The 18158-nt window shown below is 40.5% G+C and overlaps 1 protein-coding gene across 1 annotated transcript in view; it reads right to left on the bottom strand.

Annotated features, from left to right (window-relative positions):
• The window catches only part of PAX3 (paired box 3), a 95821-nt gene that overhangs the window by 10147 nt on the left and 67516 nt on the right, over window positions 1-18158 (bottom strand). The window contains exons 6-7 of the mRNA XM_089916326.1: window positions 10656-10821; window positions 9568-9782 (exon numbers count right to left, since the gene is read on the bottom strand). Of these exons, the coding sequence (XP_089772452.1) occupies window positions 9568-9782; window positions 10656-10821 (381 nt within the window). The remainder of the gene's footprint in view (window positions 1-9567; window positions 9783-10655; window positions 10822-18158) is intronic.

Genomic DNA, 18158 nt, shown 5'->3' with positions numbered 1-18158 from the left:
CACCAATATGTGTCCTTAGGTCTTTAAAATGTCTGAGTAGAATACCTTAAAATACTCCAGTCCACCAAGAAACTGCTTTTCCTTTGATGGTATTCAGCTTCCACATTTGTCTTATTCATCAGGGACAAAGAAAAGCATGTTTTTTTGTCAGAGGCCTGCGTGATATTTTTCAGCAAACAATAATGAGAGCTCTGTTGCAACAAACAGTATTATCACTTTATCAAAATGCATTTAATCCTTTTAAGTACTGTGTTTCTCAGCGTAGCTCTATAGGGTGACTCTTTTTCAATATCTCCCAAGTTTAACAGGAGGATGAAACAGAAGCTGAGATAGTTTAAGCAACTTGCCTGAAGACACACAGCTAGTGAGCGGCTGTTAAGTACTGGAATCTAGTGCTTTTGACTTTGGGGGTCCTGCTTAGAGCAATGAGTTATACCCACATGGCCGACGGTTCACTAAACAGGAATTCTCTCTGTTTTTACTCCCTTTTTCTGCCTATCTTAACATTATTAAGCAGTTAATAGCTTCTTCTTTAAAATTACTCTTTTTCCTGCTAAGGTCACTTGCAGAGGGTGACAGTGTATTGAAGCAGGAGATAACATCAGACATTAAATAGAAGAAACATTCACTAGTGGAAAAAAATTAAAGAACAATTCTAGAAATGGACAAATCATGAGTCGGGTCTCTACCCATTTTTTTCATTCAGCACTTCCTAGGAAATATTCCTCAAAACTTGGTAGTCTGTTACTCAACAAAAGGGATCCCCAGTTGAATTAGAGAACACTGAGTTAAACAAACATGTTTCTGTACTGCAAGACTTGTCAGAGCCTTTAGTAGGCTAATGTGCACTGGGACTCTGGAAGGTAAAGGGATATAATTTGAAATATTTACCAAATCGTTGACTCAAAATCCTTTTTTCCCAAACCACTATTTCAAAGAGCCCACTTTGGGGAACAAGCCTTTATTACGAGACACTGTTTGGTTTCTGGGTGTTCAAAGATGATTATGACCTAGTATCATGCCTCTAGAAGCTCATGGTCCAAAGGGGGATGGATATGTTATAATACAGTGTGGTATGTATTTTAAAAAGGTATAAACACTCTAATGTGGCATCAACGGAGACTAAAGCAAGAAATTCTGCCTACAAGTGTCATAGAAGGGTTCATACTGAACTAGAAATTTTCCCTTGGAATCTTATATATAGAGGGTCGGCTCTTTAGAGGGTTTTTACACTTGATCTTAGCCAAAAGGCCGAGAAGTGATATAGAGGGTTTTTTTAATCGGCAACTGTTTAATTAGATTTTGTAATGCAAGCTGCCCAGAATGAGACATCAGCATTTTGTGGAAGGAAAAGATGGTTATGTCTTTAAATAATGCCTGCATCCTTCATTAGTTCAGTGCTGAGGACAGCCTGCCCAGTCATCTCACAGCTCCAAAATATTCCCCGCAAGGTAGAAACACAACCCTTTGATTCCACAAAATGCACTATCTCAAAGGGTCTCCCAATTTACCATCTTTTCCATTGATCAGTGGAGACAATACAATCACTAATCTCAGAAACTCTAGTTTACTGAACTCTAGCTAAATGTCAAGAGGAATTTTTAAATATGACACTATACATTGAAAAATATACACCTCTGATGAAACCCAGACTGTTTTGCAGAGACAGATTCTTTAAAAAAAAAAAAAAAATAGTATACAACGAATGACTGAATCCAGTCTTCTGTGTCTGCAGTACAAAGCACACATTCAGCCTCTAATTGAATAAATATGCAAGTATTGAGATTTCTATAGATATTGCCATTTTGCAAATGCAGTAATAAATTAAAAGCTTTACATTGCATTCCAACCACATATAAAGGGTTGATTCAGACCATTGGCCTCACACTAGAATTCAGCACGGCTTTCCTATGTTTTACTGACGAAAAAGAAAACCTTTTTATTCCAGTAGCTTAGTTATGGACCAAGCAATCACACTCAATTTTTTCTCTTCAATGGCTAAAGGAATTCAAATGGGCCTAAATACCTTGGGGTTGTTACATTTTTTGTCCAATGTACAAGAGAAAGTAGCTGATGGAATTTCTACTTAAATCAATTTAATTCACAAAAATTTTAATTCAGCAAGAAAGGTTTTCTTGTGGCTCATTTCAGTGACATGATGTAAGATTTTAAAAAGAGATTTTGGCCAGGTACTTGCTTCTCTCACAATTCTCCAACTAACTCAAGAGGCTGTGGCTAGAGCTGACATAAACCAGGGCTCTCCTCGCGCTCTTTAAGGGTAGCAACCACAGCCTTTGGAGAAAAACCAAAGGCACCAGGTCAATTACAGACTGCATTGATTCAACAAATGGATTAGCAGCAACGTTTTCACCACGAAGCAGAATATCTTGAAAACCTAATATGGCGGAATGGAAACATGCAAATGGCCAGTGGTTACTCTGGTGTAGCTGAAATGGGCTTATTTATGATCATAAACGTCCTTGAGCCTTCATAAACATGTAAAAGGCTTCTGCAGCCCTGGTTCTGAGCTCATGAATTGCTTTAGAAATGAAACAGAAAGAGGCTGAAGCTTCAGAGAGGCTGCCACTCTTGTACAGAATGTCTCTCTGTCCAAGCTTTGTTTGACACCCAATCAATCTCTTTAATCAAAAGCACTCCTTTTTCTTCCACAGATGAATTTCTGGAAATTGTAAAAAGGTAGTGCCTTTGTTTGGAAATGAGTTGGTGGCAGGCCACCTGTTTGTCTGGTTCTTCACGATGATAAAGGTAGGTTGAGGGCACAGGATCTGCAACCTGTGTGTGAAATGGACAAAACAAATGGCCTGGCATCAAGCAGCTTCTGGATGTGTGCCCAAAATGTCCAGAAAAATAGCTCTCCTGAAACAGGAGCTGGCCCTGCCATCAGGGTAAATCTTACTGCTTTTACATGTATCAACAGTACTAAAGAAGACCAAGGAATTGCTATACCACAGTGAAAAGGATATTCTCTCTATACGAAACGGAAAAGTACCCATCACAACCATTCTTAATGACTATACCCCATTCGCATAACAAACTGATATGTAGTAAACCGCACACCTTCAATGGACAAAAATCCTTCATCTTGCCTTGCAGCTAAGGAATTTGAGATAATTGTGAACACTGTGGTCCAGGAAATGACAAGCAAAATCAAAAGCAGTCTTGAGTTCTGTGTACACATATTAATGCTTAAATGCTTCTCCCTAGTAAGTTTCAGGAGTAACAAATGTTTGTCAAAAGAAACGGTGCTGAGCAATTGAAATCTGATTTGAAATGGAACCACGACAGTCTAATACATATATGCATGAAATGGAGAAGCTGCCTAATAAGCGTAGCTGACACCAAATATGCAATTTACATACATTACACACTGATAATCTCAATTTTAATATTATTCTTTAAAAGTAACTGGATGGGTGGTGGAGTTAAAATTTTTCTTTTATAAAATGTGAATAAGAACAAAAGTTTATCCTGACGTCTTCCACCATTAACCACAACCTCCTTAGTGTAAAGATATATCTGCTCTTTCTTGGGTCTGTTTCAGAGGCAGTATCTCATCCCCACAGAGCTGTGATGATTCAACCAGACTTAACAGATGAATGGTCGATAAACTTGATGAGATCTGCAGACCTACTCTTTGTTCCTGAGGTGCTGAGTGGTGAGCAAACATTCAAGCATGTTTAAGCCTGGTACACAAATCTTTATGAGAATTTTTTCTTTCCTCAGTACATTATCCATGAAATAGGACAGGTGTACTGGTTATTCAATTACATCTTACACAAGACCTGGCCAAAATTTAAAATGAGGCCTCTGAGCATAGATCTTACTGTGGGGATTTATTAATAACAGTTAAAAGTTGTCTATAACAAAACTTTTTTTGTAATTTAAGCCTATTTTCTTATTTTATCATTGGTTTCACTCATAAACCAGAAACGAAAATCTGCCCATCTGTTCTAAACATAAAATGTGTTCATAATAATCCAGATTTATACCAAATGTATTTTTAAGTATTGCTGAATTGAGAAAGTACTCAAAATTTATAGCCTCTGAGGTTACAAAGAGGACTTCCTCTTTTTAAGGAGGAAAATGCTTAAAATGAACGTAGGAAAGGCTCAGAAAGCTTCTTGGATATCAAATGGCTCCGTAGGAAAAAAAAATGTCAATGATATAAGAGTAAATGAATCAAAACCATATGGATCAAATTTTCCCTAAAATACACAGTTTGAAAAATTAAGGAGGAAAAGTGCTTGGCAAAATGTGTTTTAGGTTTTACCAAACCCAAAACATTCAAAGAATCATTTGCAATGGTTGATGAACCCTAAATGCAGCCAACTTGGCCCATTTTTGTATACTACATAACAATAAAAAAAAAGCTTCCTAGATAACTTCCTAGTGTAACCCACTGATACTGTATTTCACTCAAGAAATCATTAGAAGCTGTCACCAGAAACCATGGCGTTTGCAGGAGTAGGGGGGTGCTGAAACGATATAAGTTAGTTCATTTAATTGGCCTTGTTTTGGGGGTTTGGCTCTGCGTGTTTTGGAGGTGGGGGGAGCAGTGAGGGTAATGTTTCTTGCAAAGGAAAGTTAATTAGAAGAACATGGGCCAAACGTTAATTAGTCTCACGTCTTGAGCATGAGAATATGGTAGTATTTCCTTGGCACTCCGTATTCCAAGTCGGCATTCCTTTTTTTCTCCTGCACATGCAGGAAGGTGCTGGGAACACACCAGCTGGGTTTGGAGGGGAAATACGTGGTCTCTATTTCCCTTTGCTCTTTCTGTGGTGTTCCCACACCAAGAACACACAACTTTTCAAAAGAGGGTGCTACTGCAGGGTAGAGGGAGTTGAATGGTTTCCTTCTCAGATGGTGTTTTGTCATTCATTATAAAAGCCTCATCTCCTGAAAGGGTTATATAGTTCAAATGGTCTTAGAAATTCAGAGACAGTAGAAAATTTCAAGGGAATTAGCCTATTCCCAACCCACCCATCCCTGAGAATCTCAAGTTCCCTGACAAATCCAGCTTTTGAGGGAGTGTGAAGCCCAGCCCTCCATCTGTGAAGGCTTTTGACGGTTCCTGCAGGAAAATCGAGTTGAATATCAGTGCCAGAGCCCACGGAAAACTTTCTACAACATTATGCTTCTTCAGCAAATGAAATGTGTAATTTGGTTTATTAAAGAACTAGTAATAACTGCAAGAGAGGTAGACTTGGCTTTTAACTCTGCCAGTGACTCTAACTGTGTTGCACTGGCCTCAGCTTTTGCATAAATAAAATGGGAATATTCCCCAGATACAGTTATGGATTCCCTCAGAACAAGATACACTTTTCCAACGATTCAGTAACACACAGACACTTTTAGCAACTTGAGGAAGGATACGACCAAAGCTTCTAAAAGTTTTCATCAGGATTCTGAGATTTAGAATGTCATAGATGCCTGTCAGTCTACTACTACTCTAATCCCACCAGCTGGACAGTGTAACCTTTTCCTGATTCACTGCTTCACACCCATCCCTCCCGAAGCTGAGAATTTCTCTGGGAAAAGCACTGAGGGAATCTAAGAAACACCATTTGACTAATGGCTCTGATTCCAAGCATTTTTTTTTTTTTTTTTTTTTTTTTAGGCCGCAGGTCATGAGAGATCTTAGTTTCCTGAACCCGCGGTCCAGGCAGTGAAGCACGGAGTCTTGCCCACTGGACCACCAAGGAAGTCCCTGATTCCAAGCTTTAAAAGAATCTTTGCTCAAGGGAGCAGGTATGTTAGAGACCCCAAAGGAAAATCAACTACATCCCTCACACCAACACAGAAACAGTTTGCTTATCATAATGGTGTCCATTAATTCTTTGACAAGAAACTAGAAAGCCGATTTCACAATGGTTCACATACATTCTAACTCATGATTTCCAAGTCTGAATGGCAAACAATACATCAATTTCGATGACACTAAGAAAAGAATCAAACAAAATGCACAAATAAAATAGCATCCACTAAAGAGAGTTACAATGAATTGATCATAATGACTCAAAAAACTTTAGCTCCAATTCAATTTAAATTAATAGGTAGGTAAAGACCTATGATGAAGAGTAAAGGCAGGGAATAGGTAAGATGCAAAGTTACATATTATATAACATAGAACATGCATACTATCTCAATTATATATATATGTGAGTGTGTGTGTGTGTGTGTGTGTATATATATATATATATATATTTTTTAAGCATAAGACCCAAAAAGAGCTGAAAGGCAATATGCAAGAATATTAATAGTGACTCCCCAGGGGAATTTTTTTCCTACTCTAGAGATACCTTTTTAAATTTTTTTTCCATTCCCTACAATAACCATGAAGTACTTTTTATTATTGGGGGAAGTTAAAAGATTGATAAAAAAATGTGTAAAGCAAAAAAGCATGTAGGGCTTCCCTAGTGGCGCAGTGGTTAAGAAACTGCCTGCCAACGCAGGGGAAAACAGGTTCGAGCCCTGGTCCGGGAAGATCCCACATGCCGTGGAGCAGCTAAGCCCGTGTGCCACAACTACAGAGCCTGTGCTCTAGAGCCCATGTACCACAACTACTGAAGCCCGAGCGTCTAGAGCCCTTGCTCCACAACAAGAGAAGCCACCGCAATGAGAAGCCTGCGCACCACAATCAAGAGTAGCCCCTGCTCGCCGCAACTAGAGAAAGCCCGCGAGCAGCAACCCAATGTAGCCAAAAATAAATAAATAAAATAAATTTATAAAAATTTTTTAAAAAGCATGTAAAGAGTGCATTAGCAAAAAGAGTATTAATTAACCCAAATCCAAAGTTTAGAAAACTAGTTTCTATAAAATGATTTTAAAATATGAATAAGACCCCCACCTCTATTTTTTATGAAACCTGTCTCCTCTTCACCCAACTGGGTGCTATCATGAATGAGATTCGAGAGTAGGAGCTGGGAATCCTCTGTCCAGTCCCAGCTCTCTCACTATTAACGCTGTGACCACAAGCTCTCTGAGCCTCAGTTGATTTGTCTGTATATTAGACGTCCAGATAGAGACAGAGGAAGTGGAAAAGTTGGAGGAGAAGAGGAGAAATGGCAGTGGCAGGTTTAGTTTTGTTTTTAATGTTATATGATCCAGTATATTAATAAGCACTTCTTTATAGCAAGGAAAAAGACTAAGCCATGACCACCCTTTCTTTACTCTCTTCTTTAGTTAACAGGTAAACCAGCTGTTAGACGTGGACTCTTTTCTTCAAATTTTCTTTACAATATTTTTAATAAAGCCAAACAATCAAAAACAGGGTGGTGCACACCTCCCCACCTTGCTTAAATAGAGGCATTCCTGAGAAATGGTAAATCTTAAAGGCTATAGAAATCTGAGTTTTAATTCCCAACTCTCCTAATGTCCCTATTCCATCTTTCTGTAAATATGTCTGGCAAGATATTGATTCACTCAGCCTTTTTTCCTCCAACTTTGCCTAAGGAAATAAGGAGGAACTTCATATTATTCATTTCTTTTCTAACTCACTGGAGATGCTACAAGAACTAAGACAACATGGGTTCCTAGTGGTGGGTTGAGGAGGAAATATATGGTAGAAATGCAAAATGTCCTGGATATTTGCAATTTAATAAGTGAGGAGTTAACATAATGTGTAAGAGCATAGTAAAGAAATACAGGAGAAGTTGCCTGTGGAATTTTCCATGGCTTGATATTGGAATGATTCCCACCCTACCGCCAACTCTGGAATCATAGCCAGGCTTCTTGAAATCAAGGATTAACAGTTTCAAGGTCAAGTGCTAGTACCTCCACTTATATAACACAGTATAATACACTTATACTTCCTATAACATACAAGAGCAGACATCTATAATACAAGAAACTAGGAGCTTCACTTAGAGAATACATGTTCGTGTCATTATTTTTATTACGCTCGAACACTAAGAAATGCCAAAAGAATCCTGGGTCTCACCTTACAGAAGTGGTTCTAGTTGAAGTTTACTTTTATGCAAACTTTCAACTAAATCATGTTCATAAAAAGCTCTTCTATGGCCCCAAATGCCTTATAAAACTGCAGAGATAACTACTTCTGATGTTACTTCTAAACTGTGGAAGAAGCTTCTATGCTATAGATCCAGACATTTAAAGATGAATCTATTAATATAAATCCATGATTTTCATGCAAAATCACATTCACAGAGGCGAGCACTTGGAAATTAAATGTATTAAAGTCCTGTAGGAAGCATGTCCATTGTTTTCATGTTGTTATTTTTCAGCTGAGGCTTAAAGCCACCTCTTATTTTTTATCCCAGGATGTGCTATAGGAATCTATGAAACTTAATTACATTCACTGTTACAAAAAAGGATTTATGAACTTTTGCCTTTAGGCAGAAATGTTTATTTCATTGCCTTTGCTATTCATTCTTTTCAACTCCAACGGCTTTGAACTTTTCAGCTGCTCGGAGTTATCACCGTTGTGCAGAGCCCAGGAACTCCACTCCCAAGACGCAGACCACAAGTTGAAGAAAACGAAGAAGGCGAAGATATATGAGTCGTTATTTTGGCCACCCTTTGTGCCATTAAAATCTCATTTTCTGCCTATTAGAATGCCCTCTTGGTGTTTAGGCAGCAGTGATAGTCAGTGATTAGTGTGTAATTGAGTATAATTGTCTTTTCACTTTTCATTTGTGTCATTCTGAGCTTCTCTCTGTTTTTCTAACCACCAAGAGGAAAAAGGGGGTTAAGAAAAGATAAAGCTTTAAAACTCTCACTATCGGCCCTGAAGAGATTCTCGATTGCAATTATAGATTGCAACCCCTTCGTGACGTTTCTCCAAATTCAGCGGGCAGCTCTCCTCGCCACCTGGGCCAAGTGCTCTCTAATAAAATCAAGTGATCTGTATTTAAACAACTGCTAATAATGTCAACCTCAGACAGATGCCACATGTAGGAAATTTAACCAACCCTCTGACATGCAATTATCAAGGCAATTTATTAATATAATCTCTCAAGAAAAGCTCATAGTTCAATGCAAATTAGAAAAACAATTACAACATTCAAATATCTATATATTCCCAAAGAGCAGTAATTCTCCTAATTTGTGCGTTTATAACTCATTTATCCTAGAGTTCTGTAGTCATCAGCTGGGTCTCTCTCCACACAACTTGTGAACCTCCTCTCCAAATATTGTATAAAAGCTTTGGTGTTTTCTTATTAAGTGTTTTTGCTCACAACCCTATCAGCTGACCAAATACCATTAAAAAAAGAAATGTGTGTGAACCTCTTACCCAAAACCCTGAACAAGGAGTGCAGAAGATGAATGCCTTGACAACTAAGTATAACATACAATCTCTGTGATTACATTAAAAGTCACTTGGATTTTAAGTCTAAGCTACAACTTTTGATACAGCCCGTAGGAAGGGTGGAGAGAAAGGAAACTAGAAAACTGAAATCATGTGGCTTGTATAAAGAATACATTATGGTTTAAATTTGGCAATTCATTATATGACTGCCTCAGGGAATTGACTATTTGGTTCTGGTATACAGCAAATCGTCTGTCTGGAAACACGGGACTGACCTGAGGTGAAAGGCCATTGCCAATGGCGGGGTTCATGGGGTTGGAGGGCCCGGACGGAGGCACAAAGCTGTCTGTATAGCTGGAAAATCCATGCCTGGTGCTGGAGAGGCAGTAGGCAGAGCTGCTGTCCGGGGTGGAAGGAATAGTGCTTTGGTGTACAGTGCTTGGAGGAAGCGGCTGAGGTCTGTGGACCGTGCTGCTGGGATCCGACACGGCTGCAAGGAAGAAGGTCATCAGCCATAAATCTCCTTTGGAGGCCAGCAGAGAAAGTTCAGTACAAAAGTTCACAGTCACCAAGCCATCAGCAGTATATCCTGGTCAGCCACATGTAAATTTCAAACTGTCCTTCTTGACACTCAGGTCTAGAACCACTCATAACAAATACAGCCACATCTCTGCACATATGTGCAAGTACATAATTTATCTACATAGTTTCAATGCACACTCACCCAGAACAGAAATTCAGAAATCACATCGACAGTGCGAACAAACCTATTTTGGTAGTGAATGTTATTAATCAACATGAGGATTAACCCATGTAAGAATTGCAAGTCTCAAGCTTCTTATCAAATATGCTTCCAAAGCACCTGAACATTAGTGTCATAGTATAGTTTCGAATGCCTGCAATGCTATCTTTCATAATGCAAACTAATTTAGTTTTATCATTTATCCCATTCACCTCTATGCACTAAGACAGAGGGACTTTTTATCAAAGCTTACCTTCCCTCTATTCCTACTGCACTTAGGAGCCATCACAGAACTTCAGTTAATGGCAGACTGGAGTATAAATGTAAAGTTTTAACAAATGAAAAGCAAATTGCATGCTTATTTAGGGATGCTGTTTTGTTTTGTTTTAAAATACTGAAACAGTATTATATTACAACACAGTTTATCTAGAGAGATTCAGACAGGTCACAGGACAAACTATGTTTCTGAAATGTGACAGGTATCAGTACTTTCAGGACAACCTGATGTAATGAACATACAAACAGCCACAAGGACACCGCAGAAGATTTCACTGCATAAATTAAGCAGCAAGGAACAAGATTGGGAGTTGCATCTTAACCCCCGACTCCATTCCTCCATACCTTGTGGAATAGCTGTGGGCTGGTAAGAGGTCTCGGACAGCTGGTATGTTGGCAGAGTCGGCATGGCCGTGGGAGGGAATCCCCCCGGAATGAGATGGTTGAAAGCCATCAGTTGATTGGCCCCAGCCTGCTTCCTCCATCTTGCACGGCGGTTGCTAAACCAGACCTATGGATTTAATTTAAAATTTGAGGATTTCACTGATGAAATAATAGTACAGTCTTAATGAATTTTTCATGCTAAAACAGATTAAAGGCCCCTTACTGACAGGGCAAATAGACACAAGAGCCCTCCACCTTCTGGGTTGTATTGTCAGGGAAGAAAGGAGAGTTAGATGTCAGGGGTCAGTAGAAGGACTTCGAGGGCCTTCAATGGTCCTGCAGAGCCCCCACGAGCCCGGGGGGTGACCATGGGAAGGGATGGCTAAGCAGGGATGGGAACAACGGGAACTCCCTGCCATCACCATAAGCACCCTCCCACCTTCATGTACCACAGCATAACGGGGAGGATCCAGGAGTCTGTTTGGCCCCCGCGTGACACGTGTCCTAATTTGGTCTTACCTATCACACTAACCCTTGTTTTTTATAGTCTTATCAATGTGTTTGTATTCCTATGGACATTATGTGCACAATTCCTGGAAAGTCATATAAATTAACCAGAAGGATAAATGGAGCTATTCTACCATCCCTTCCAAAGTGTGAGGCATTGTGCTGGTCTTCATGGAAATAGATGCTGAAGAGGTAAGTATTTCAAGAAATGAAAGCATTTTATCTATGAAGCTCTTTTAAATAGTGGGTTTATTTATTATTTCTTTCAACAGCAGCTATAAGCACCTATCTTTTCAACAGAGGGCTAAAGGGGTGGATAAGATAGGATCCCTGAGCTCAAGTAAGCTTACTGTCTCCTCCTCTAGGAACTCACAGAGTAATCAAGGTCACCAAAATAACTGCTCACAGGAGGTAGAAACTCCATGTTTGAAAATGCAGAGAAATTAGGAGAAGTTTAGAGTGGAGACAAAGTTTCAACTCCTTTGAAAGCTTGGATATGATTTCGAAAAGTGGTCACGCCAGTTGGAAGAGATACAAGAGACCAGCATGTCTAAGAAAAGTTGAGACTTGATTTCCTTATAGAACAAAGTTAACAATTATACAACTTAAATGTAAATTTCAAGTCACAAAACATTTTTTTATTTTTATTTTTTGCGGTATGCGGGCCTCTCACTGTTGTGGCCTCTCCCGTTGCGGAACACAGGCTCCGGATGTGCAGGCTCAGCGGCCATGGCTCACGGGCCCAGCTGCTCCACGGCATGTGGGATCCTCCCAGACCGGGGCACGAACCCGTGTCCCCTGCATCGGCAGGCGGACTCTCAACCACTGCGCCACCAGGGAAGCCCTAAAATTTTTAAAAGAGTGGAGAGAGGAATGTCTCCCTTCTGTAGCAAGAAAGCCCAGTTTAACAGATACTTTGCCAAGGTATCTGCTTAAACTTTTGCCAATCACCCAAGCATTTATCTGGAAAAGAGTTTGGTCATCTCTAACTATGATGCAAGACAGTTGTAAGGAAAGCTATTTGAACTTCCTCAGAACACTAACATTTAATACTCCTTAAGTTTCCAACAGGAAAAGAAGGGAAGTCAATATTTTCCCATGTTGATACATAATTGAATTAGAGTTTTACTTAACTTGAAAAATTACCACCTGGGATAATAGAACCATTGACAGTGCTCAATTTCAGGTCTGCATCAATTGTGTTTTCTCAGTGCAAGTCTAAGCGTCTGTTACCGGGACTCCCAAAGACACCAGGGTAAGAAAACTGTTTTCAGGGAAGTGCTTGGAACAAGCTGGTTAGCCTGAGGAGGCTGGGGGTGAGAAATTAGGGTTGTTTTCATGCCTGAATGCACTGTCCCATACCACACACTGTGTCATATTTTATAGTATAAAACCTCCAGATTAATGAGGCACACCTGGCTCAGGTGATGGGTTGTTTTTTTTTTTTCCTCCCCACACTTATCTAGACCAGCCCATGGGCAGTGCATCTTCAGCTTTATGTACTAGGCTGGGAGGAGAGTTGAATTTCCAAAAGTTCTGATGTGACTTCACTCATTCAGACTTACCGTCTTCAAATCTACTGGTGAGATCCCTTATGAAGAACTCAGAAGCTTGCCACTTCTGACATTATCAGAGCATGTTGCCAATCTCTCTGTGCCAATTTCCTGCTGTAACTTTTAGATAAGTAAACCAAATGTGATTTTTCCAGTGGGTGGGCTCTGCCTGGTTAGTCGATCAGTCTTAACCTACTTTTGATCTACATTCATGCTAACGCCTCCATAATCCAATTTTTTAAATCAAAAATGTCTTTGCTCAGATAATAAATTAGAAGAAACATCATAACTACAAATCCCTTCAAAACATTAAATCCAAAAGGCTAGGGGTAAAGTTTTGGGGGTTTTATTTCCATTTTTCCAAAATGATACAAGTAAATATTGATGACATGGAATAAACCTACCAGGAGTTGGATAAAAATTCTTATAGTTACAATACAGCATATATTATAACTACAATATAAGATGAAGAGAAATAGTTGGGAAGCAAATCTTTACTGAAAAACAAACCTTCAACAGGAGATTTAAGAGTTTCCCAAAGGAAGGAATTTAAATGTTGTTTAAATTTAGGCTAAATAAATCCAGAGGGCTATTCCTGAGGGAAGCAGGGCTTACTGAAGACTGAGCTGCCTGTCTCTGGCCATTTAACCAGAATTTGCTTTTTTTCCTTTTTTTTTTTTGCGGTACGCGGGCCTCTCACTGTTGTGGCCTCTCCCGTTGCGGAGCACAGGCTCCGGACGCGTAGGCTCAGCGGCCATGGCTCACGGGCCCAGCCGCTCCGCGGCATGTGGGATCTTCCCAGACCGGGGCACGAACCCATGTCCCCTGCATCGGCAGGCGGACTCTCAACCACTGCACCACCAGGGAAGCCCTTAACCAGATTTTTCTATCATCTTGCCCCTGCCAGCCTCTGCATCTCCTAGAACAAGCTGACACTGCCAAAAGAAGCACTAAAGGAAAAATATACTGAAGTTGCAAAATGGGAAACGGCCCTTGCCTTCTTTATGCTTTGAAACTCATAAACATCTATTTTTAATAGGAAAAAAAAAATGCCCTTGACATCACCTTCATTTTAAGTACCCAAACTGGCTATGCACAGTGATCCTGGGGTACTGTTATTAGCCCATCTTTGACTGAAAGACATTCCCTTGCCCTCAGAAGTCCTACCCAACTCTTCCAATATTGTCTGTCTAATTCCTAACAATCAAGGAATAATCTACTGAATGGCTTGAGTAAGTGCAGAATACTGAATAAGTTCATCTAAAATGGGTGGAAGGCATCTATGATGCAGTTGTTACTATCACGAGAAACTTTGTTTTGAAAAGAGTAGCAATTGCAACAGAGACAAACTGGCCTTTGATGTTCTGGAGGAGAATATGAGTGTTCCACCAATTTCTTAGCCAGAAGGGCAGGAAGAACAAGTTTTACTAAACTATCTACCTATTAAATGTCATTCTACGATCTCTAATTCAATGTGATTTCACTCTCCCCACGCAGCATTACCTGGCCTTACACATCACACTTAGCATGGTAAGAAAGTGGGGTGGGAGACATACATTGGTGGATAACTACTACCAGGCGTGGTTAATTGCTTACAATTGCCTGTATAATATCACACTACATCAGAACCTTCCCTCGCACCAAGTTTTTATTTCATTTGATGAACTGCAGCCTGGTTCATTTTCATCTGCTCCTGGATCTTTTCCTACTGGTACGTCTCTCTTCAGAGCCCTTCTACAAAGTCATATTCACACTTTTGGACATGATATTTAGATCCATTCTGGAGTAATATTATATCAAATGATTTTTTGAAGCAAAATTTAAAATATAACATCATGATAACTAGGGAAAAAAGGTAATGAATCACAAAAGAACAGGTCTTTATAAATTTTTCTCTTCACGAGTAAAAAAAGTACCCATTTGTTCTCAACAATGAAAGTTGTAAAAAAACTTAATATTTTAAGAAATACGGTAATACTTTTCATTCACATGGAAGCAGTGCAGACCAGGCAATAGTTGAATCCCACCTTTCCCCACCACTCACTACCTCTGTGATCTTGAACAATTTGCATAATATCTGTGGGTCTCTGTTTTCTCATCTGCTAAATCGGAGAAATAAAAAACTCCTTCAGGGCTTCCCTGGTGGCGCAGTGGTTGAGAGTCCGCCTGCCGATGTAGGGGACACGGGTTCGTGCCCCGGTCCGGGAAGATCCCACATGCCGCGGCGTGCTTGGGCCCGTGAGCCATGGCCGCTGAGCCTGCGCATCCGGGAAAAAAAAAAAAAAAAAAAGCTCCTTCACAAGATTAAGTGAGACAATATAATCAGTTAAATGAGGCAATACAGTCAAAGCTTGCAAAACACCTAAGAGATGCTGTGTTCAGTAAATGTTAGTTATTAAATACAAACGTCACACTGAGAAATCCAAGAATTAGAGACTTGCTTTGTTTTCTAAGCTCTCTGGTCTACAGCCAAAGCCTTTTGTGCCCCTGAGCAAACAGGAAAGTACCCAAATAACACCTCAAATAATTGAACGCCAGTTTGGCTTGAATGGAGACTTAGGTCCAAATTGCTTCCAAGGTTCATGGATTAGTGTTAATTGTCCCATGGTGTAAGCCTAATTTTGCCTGTCAATAAATTACTGGTTCACATTTTGGGCGTGGTCCTCAAAGGCAGTCTAACCTACATTGTTCCAGATGGGTTATTTCAAATGCCATTTAAAAAATGGGAAGAGAATGTAATCATTAATCCTTAGAAAGAGAATTCACAACAAGATTATAAAATGTTTCATTAAATACTAGAGCTGAGGGGCTTCCCTGGTGGTGCAGTGGTTGAGAATCTGCCTGCTAATGCAGGGGACACGGGTTCGAGCCCTGGTCTGGGAGGATCCCACATGCCGCGGAGCAACTAGGCCCGTGAGCCACAGCTACTGAGCCTGCGCGTCTGGAGCCTGCACTCCGCAACAAGAGAGGCTGCGATAGTGAAAGGCCCGCGCACCGCGATGAAGAGTGGCCCCTGCTTGCCACAACTAGAGAAATCCCTCGCGTAGAAACGAAGACCCAACACAGCAAAAATTAATTAATTAATTAATTAATTAACTCCTACCCCCAACATCTAAAAAAAAAAATGATTTAAAAAAAATACTAGAGCTGATACTAAAGTGCCAATTACAGTACTTTCCAAGTAGGTAAATTCAGGACAAGCTGCTTGTTCCCTGGACCTTCCCACTCACTCCACTCCCTCTCTCCCATATCGCACATGCCCAGCCCTCTTCCCATTGCTGCTACCCAGCCTTGACCACTGTATGGAGAGCAGGTTGGGGAAAGGATGAGCAAGGCTGATGAGGAGAAATGCCACGCTCCTGTGAATGTCAGAGGATCACGACACACATGAAAGCGTACTTAACTGCATCTTTATGTATCCCAAGGGCAAACTCCTGCAGAGAATTGTAGGATGACCACATTTTTTCTTTATTATGGAGTTCAGGGCCAATATTCTGTACCTATCTTTAAACTATACAGATCTGGGGCTTCCCTGGTGGCGCAGTGGTTGAGAGTCCGCCTGCCGATGCAGGGGACACGGGTTCGTGTCCCGGTCCGGGAAGATCACACATGCCGCGGAGCGGCTGCGTCCGTAAGCCATGGCCACTGAGCCTACGCGTCCGGAGCCTGTGCTCCGCAACGGGAGAGGCCACGACAGTGAGAGGCCCGCGTACCGCAAAAAATAAAATAAAAATAAACTATACAGATCTGTTAGATGGCTTTAAACCACCATTGGGCTTCCCTGAGGATCACAAATTACTGATGCTATAAGGGTCCTGAGAGATCATGCATCCTAGGGGGTTTTAATTAAAGGAAAGAACGGGGGGGGGATTTCCCTGGCAGTCCAGTGGTTAGGACTTCGTGCTCTCACTGCTGAGGGCCTAGGTTCAATCCCTGGTCAGGGAACTAAAATCCCATAAGCTGTGTGGTGCTGCCAAAAAAGAAAGAAAGAAAGAAAGAACAGGAGGTGGCGATTTTTGGGAATATGATGAGAGCTAGGGGACCTCTCCCTATTTAACACTTGTGCGTGCACACACACAAACACACACACACACAGGCAAAGGCACAACATTTGTGCACAAATCTCAAGTTTCCCAGATCTCCTGAAGTCCATCCATGATTATCCTGGTCATCCATGGACCCAGACTAAGATCATCTGATCTAAACCCCATATTTTCAAATTTGTATTTAAATTTTTAAGCACCTGAAGTCCAGCAGGATTACAGCAAAATTGTGACTTGCCCAACAAAACATTTTTGGCAAAGCTGAAACCAAAACCCACATCTTCTGACTCCTAGTTAAATGCTTTTCCACGAGCAGCTTCCTCTCCTGTCTTCCATTACCTGGGTGGTAAGAGAACAATGCTTGCCTACTTCTCGGAGTTTTAGATGGAATATTTACTAAAACTTTTACACATCATAAATGTCTGCAAGTCAGCCTTCCTTACAAAACTTTAGTGCTCGCCATTATTTGCATAGTAACAGCTACCCAGGAGGTGAATTAGGCAAATTAGTCTTTGCTGTACAATAATTCTTAGATTGTGTACTCAGATTTGACTCTGATAAATATAACATAGCTACTGTCTAAACAAATTTTTATGGAATACTGACATAGGTCTAATTTATTAAAGCTTTAGTCTCATTTTTATCCAGAAGGGTTTAGAAGGTGTTTTTTTTTCCCCACTCTGGGAGGAAAAAAAAAGGAATGTAGACACATTTGGGTTTTGTGGGGGGGGGGGTGTTGGGTTTTCCCAGGTGCCCCAAATTAAAATAACTCACACTCTCTGGCTATCACTCAAACTGAGTTGACTTTGCTACTGCTTTCCCAGATCCTTCTAAAAACTAAAGGATTTTGTTCTGGCATTTTAATCAGTGATTAACTACCCCCTTCTTTTTCCTGCTGGGTTAAGTAAAAGATCCATATGCCGGGTGTTGTAGGGAATTTGTTAGGCTGTAGATCATAGCTGTGGTGCGAGACGTGATGTGTCTCAAGGGAACTAATGAAGCCATAAGGAATGTAAAGAGTCACCGGGTTAAAGCCACATTAGGACAGCTGTTAGGTTAATGAGGGCCCCGCTTTGGAGAGGAGGTCACTGTATAGAAAAATATGAACCACTCTTTATTGGTTTGATCCCATGTCCTCTGGAAGTTAATGGGCCATTCTTATTCTCCTTTGACGTTCACTGAGCCAGATGCGAGCGCCGGGCACTGTACAAGCTGCACGCGGTTGAGATTAACTCTGTTCCCCCATCCTTGTCTTTGGCAAAAGCAACAATGAACGAGGTAGAGCAACACAGCACGCTCTTTTCAATTTTCCATCACTCTCTTTGTTTGATTTCTTTACAGCCAATGTTTATTTTTTGACT

This window comes from Delphinapterus leucas, chromosome 8 (assembly GCF_059928025.1).
Source record: "Delphinapterus leucas isolate spDelLeu-1000000601 "Yukka" chromosome 8, BTC_Dleu_Yukka2, whole genome shotgun sequence".
Lineage (NCBI taxonomy): Eukaryota > Metazoa > Chordata > Mammalia > Artiodactyla > Monodontidae > Delphinapterus > Delphinapterus leucas.
Note: the sequence above shows the minus strand (reverse complement) of the source record. Positions and strands in the feature narration are given on the sequence as shown.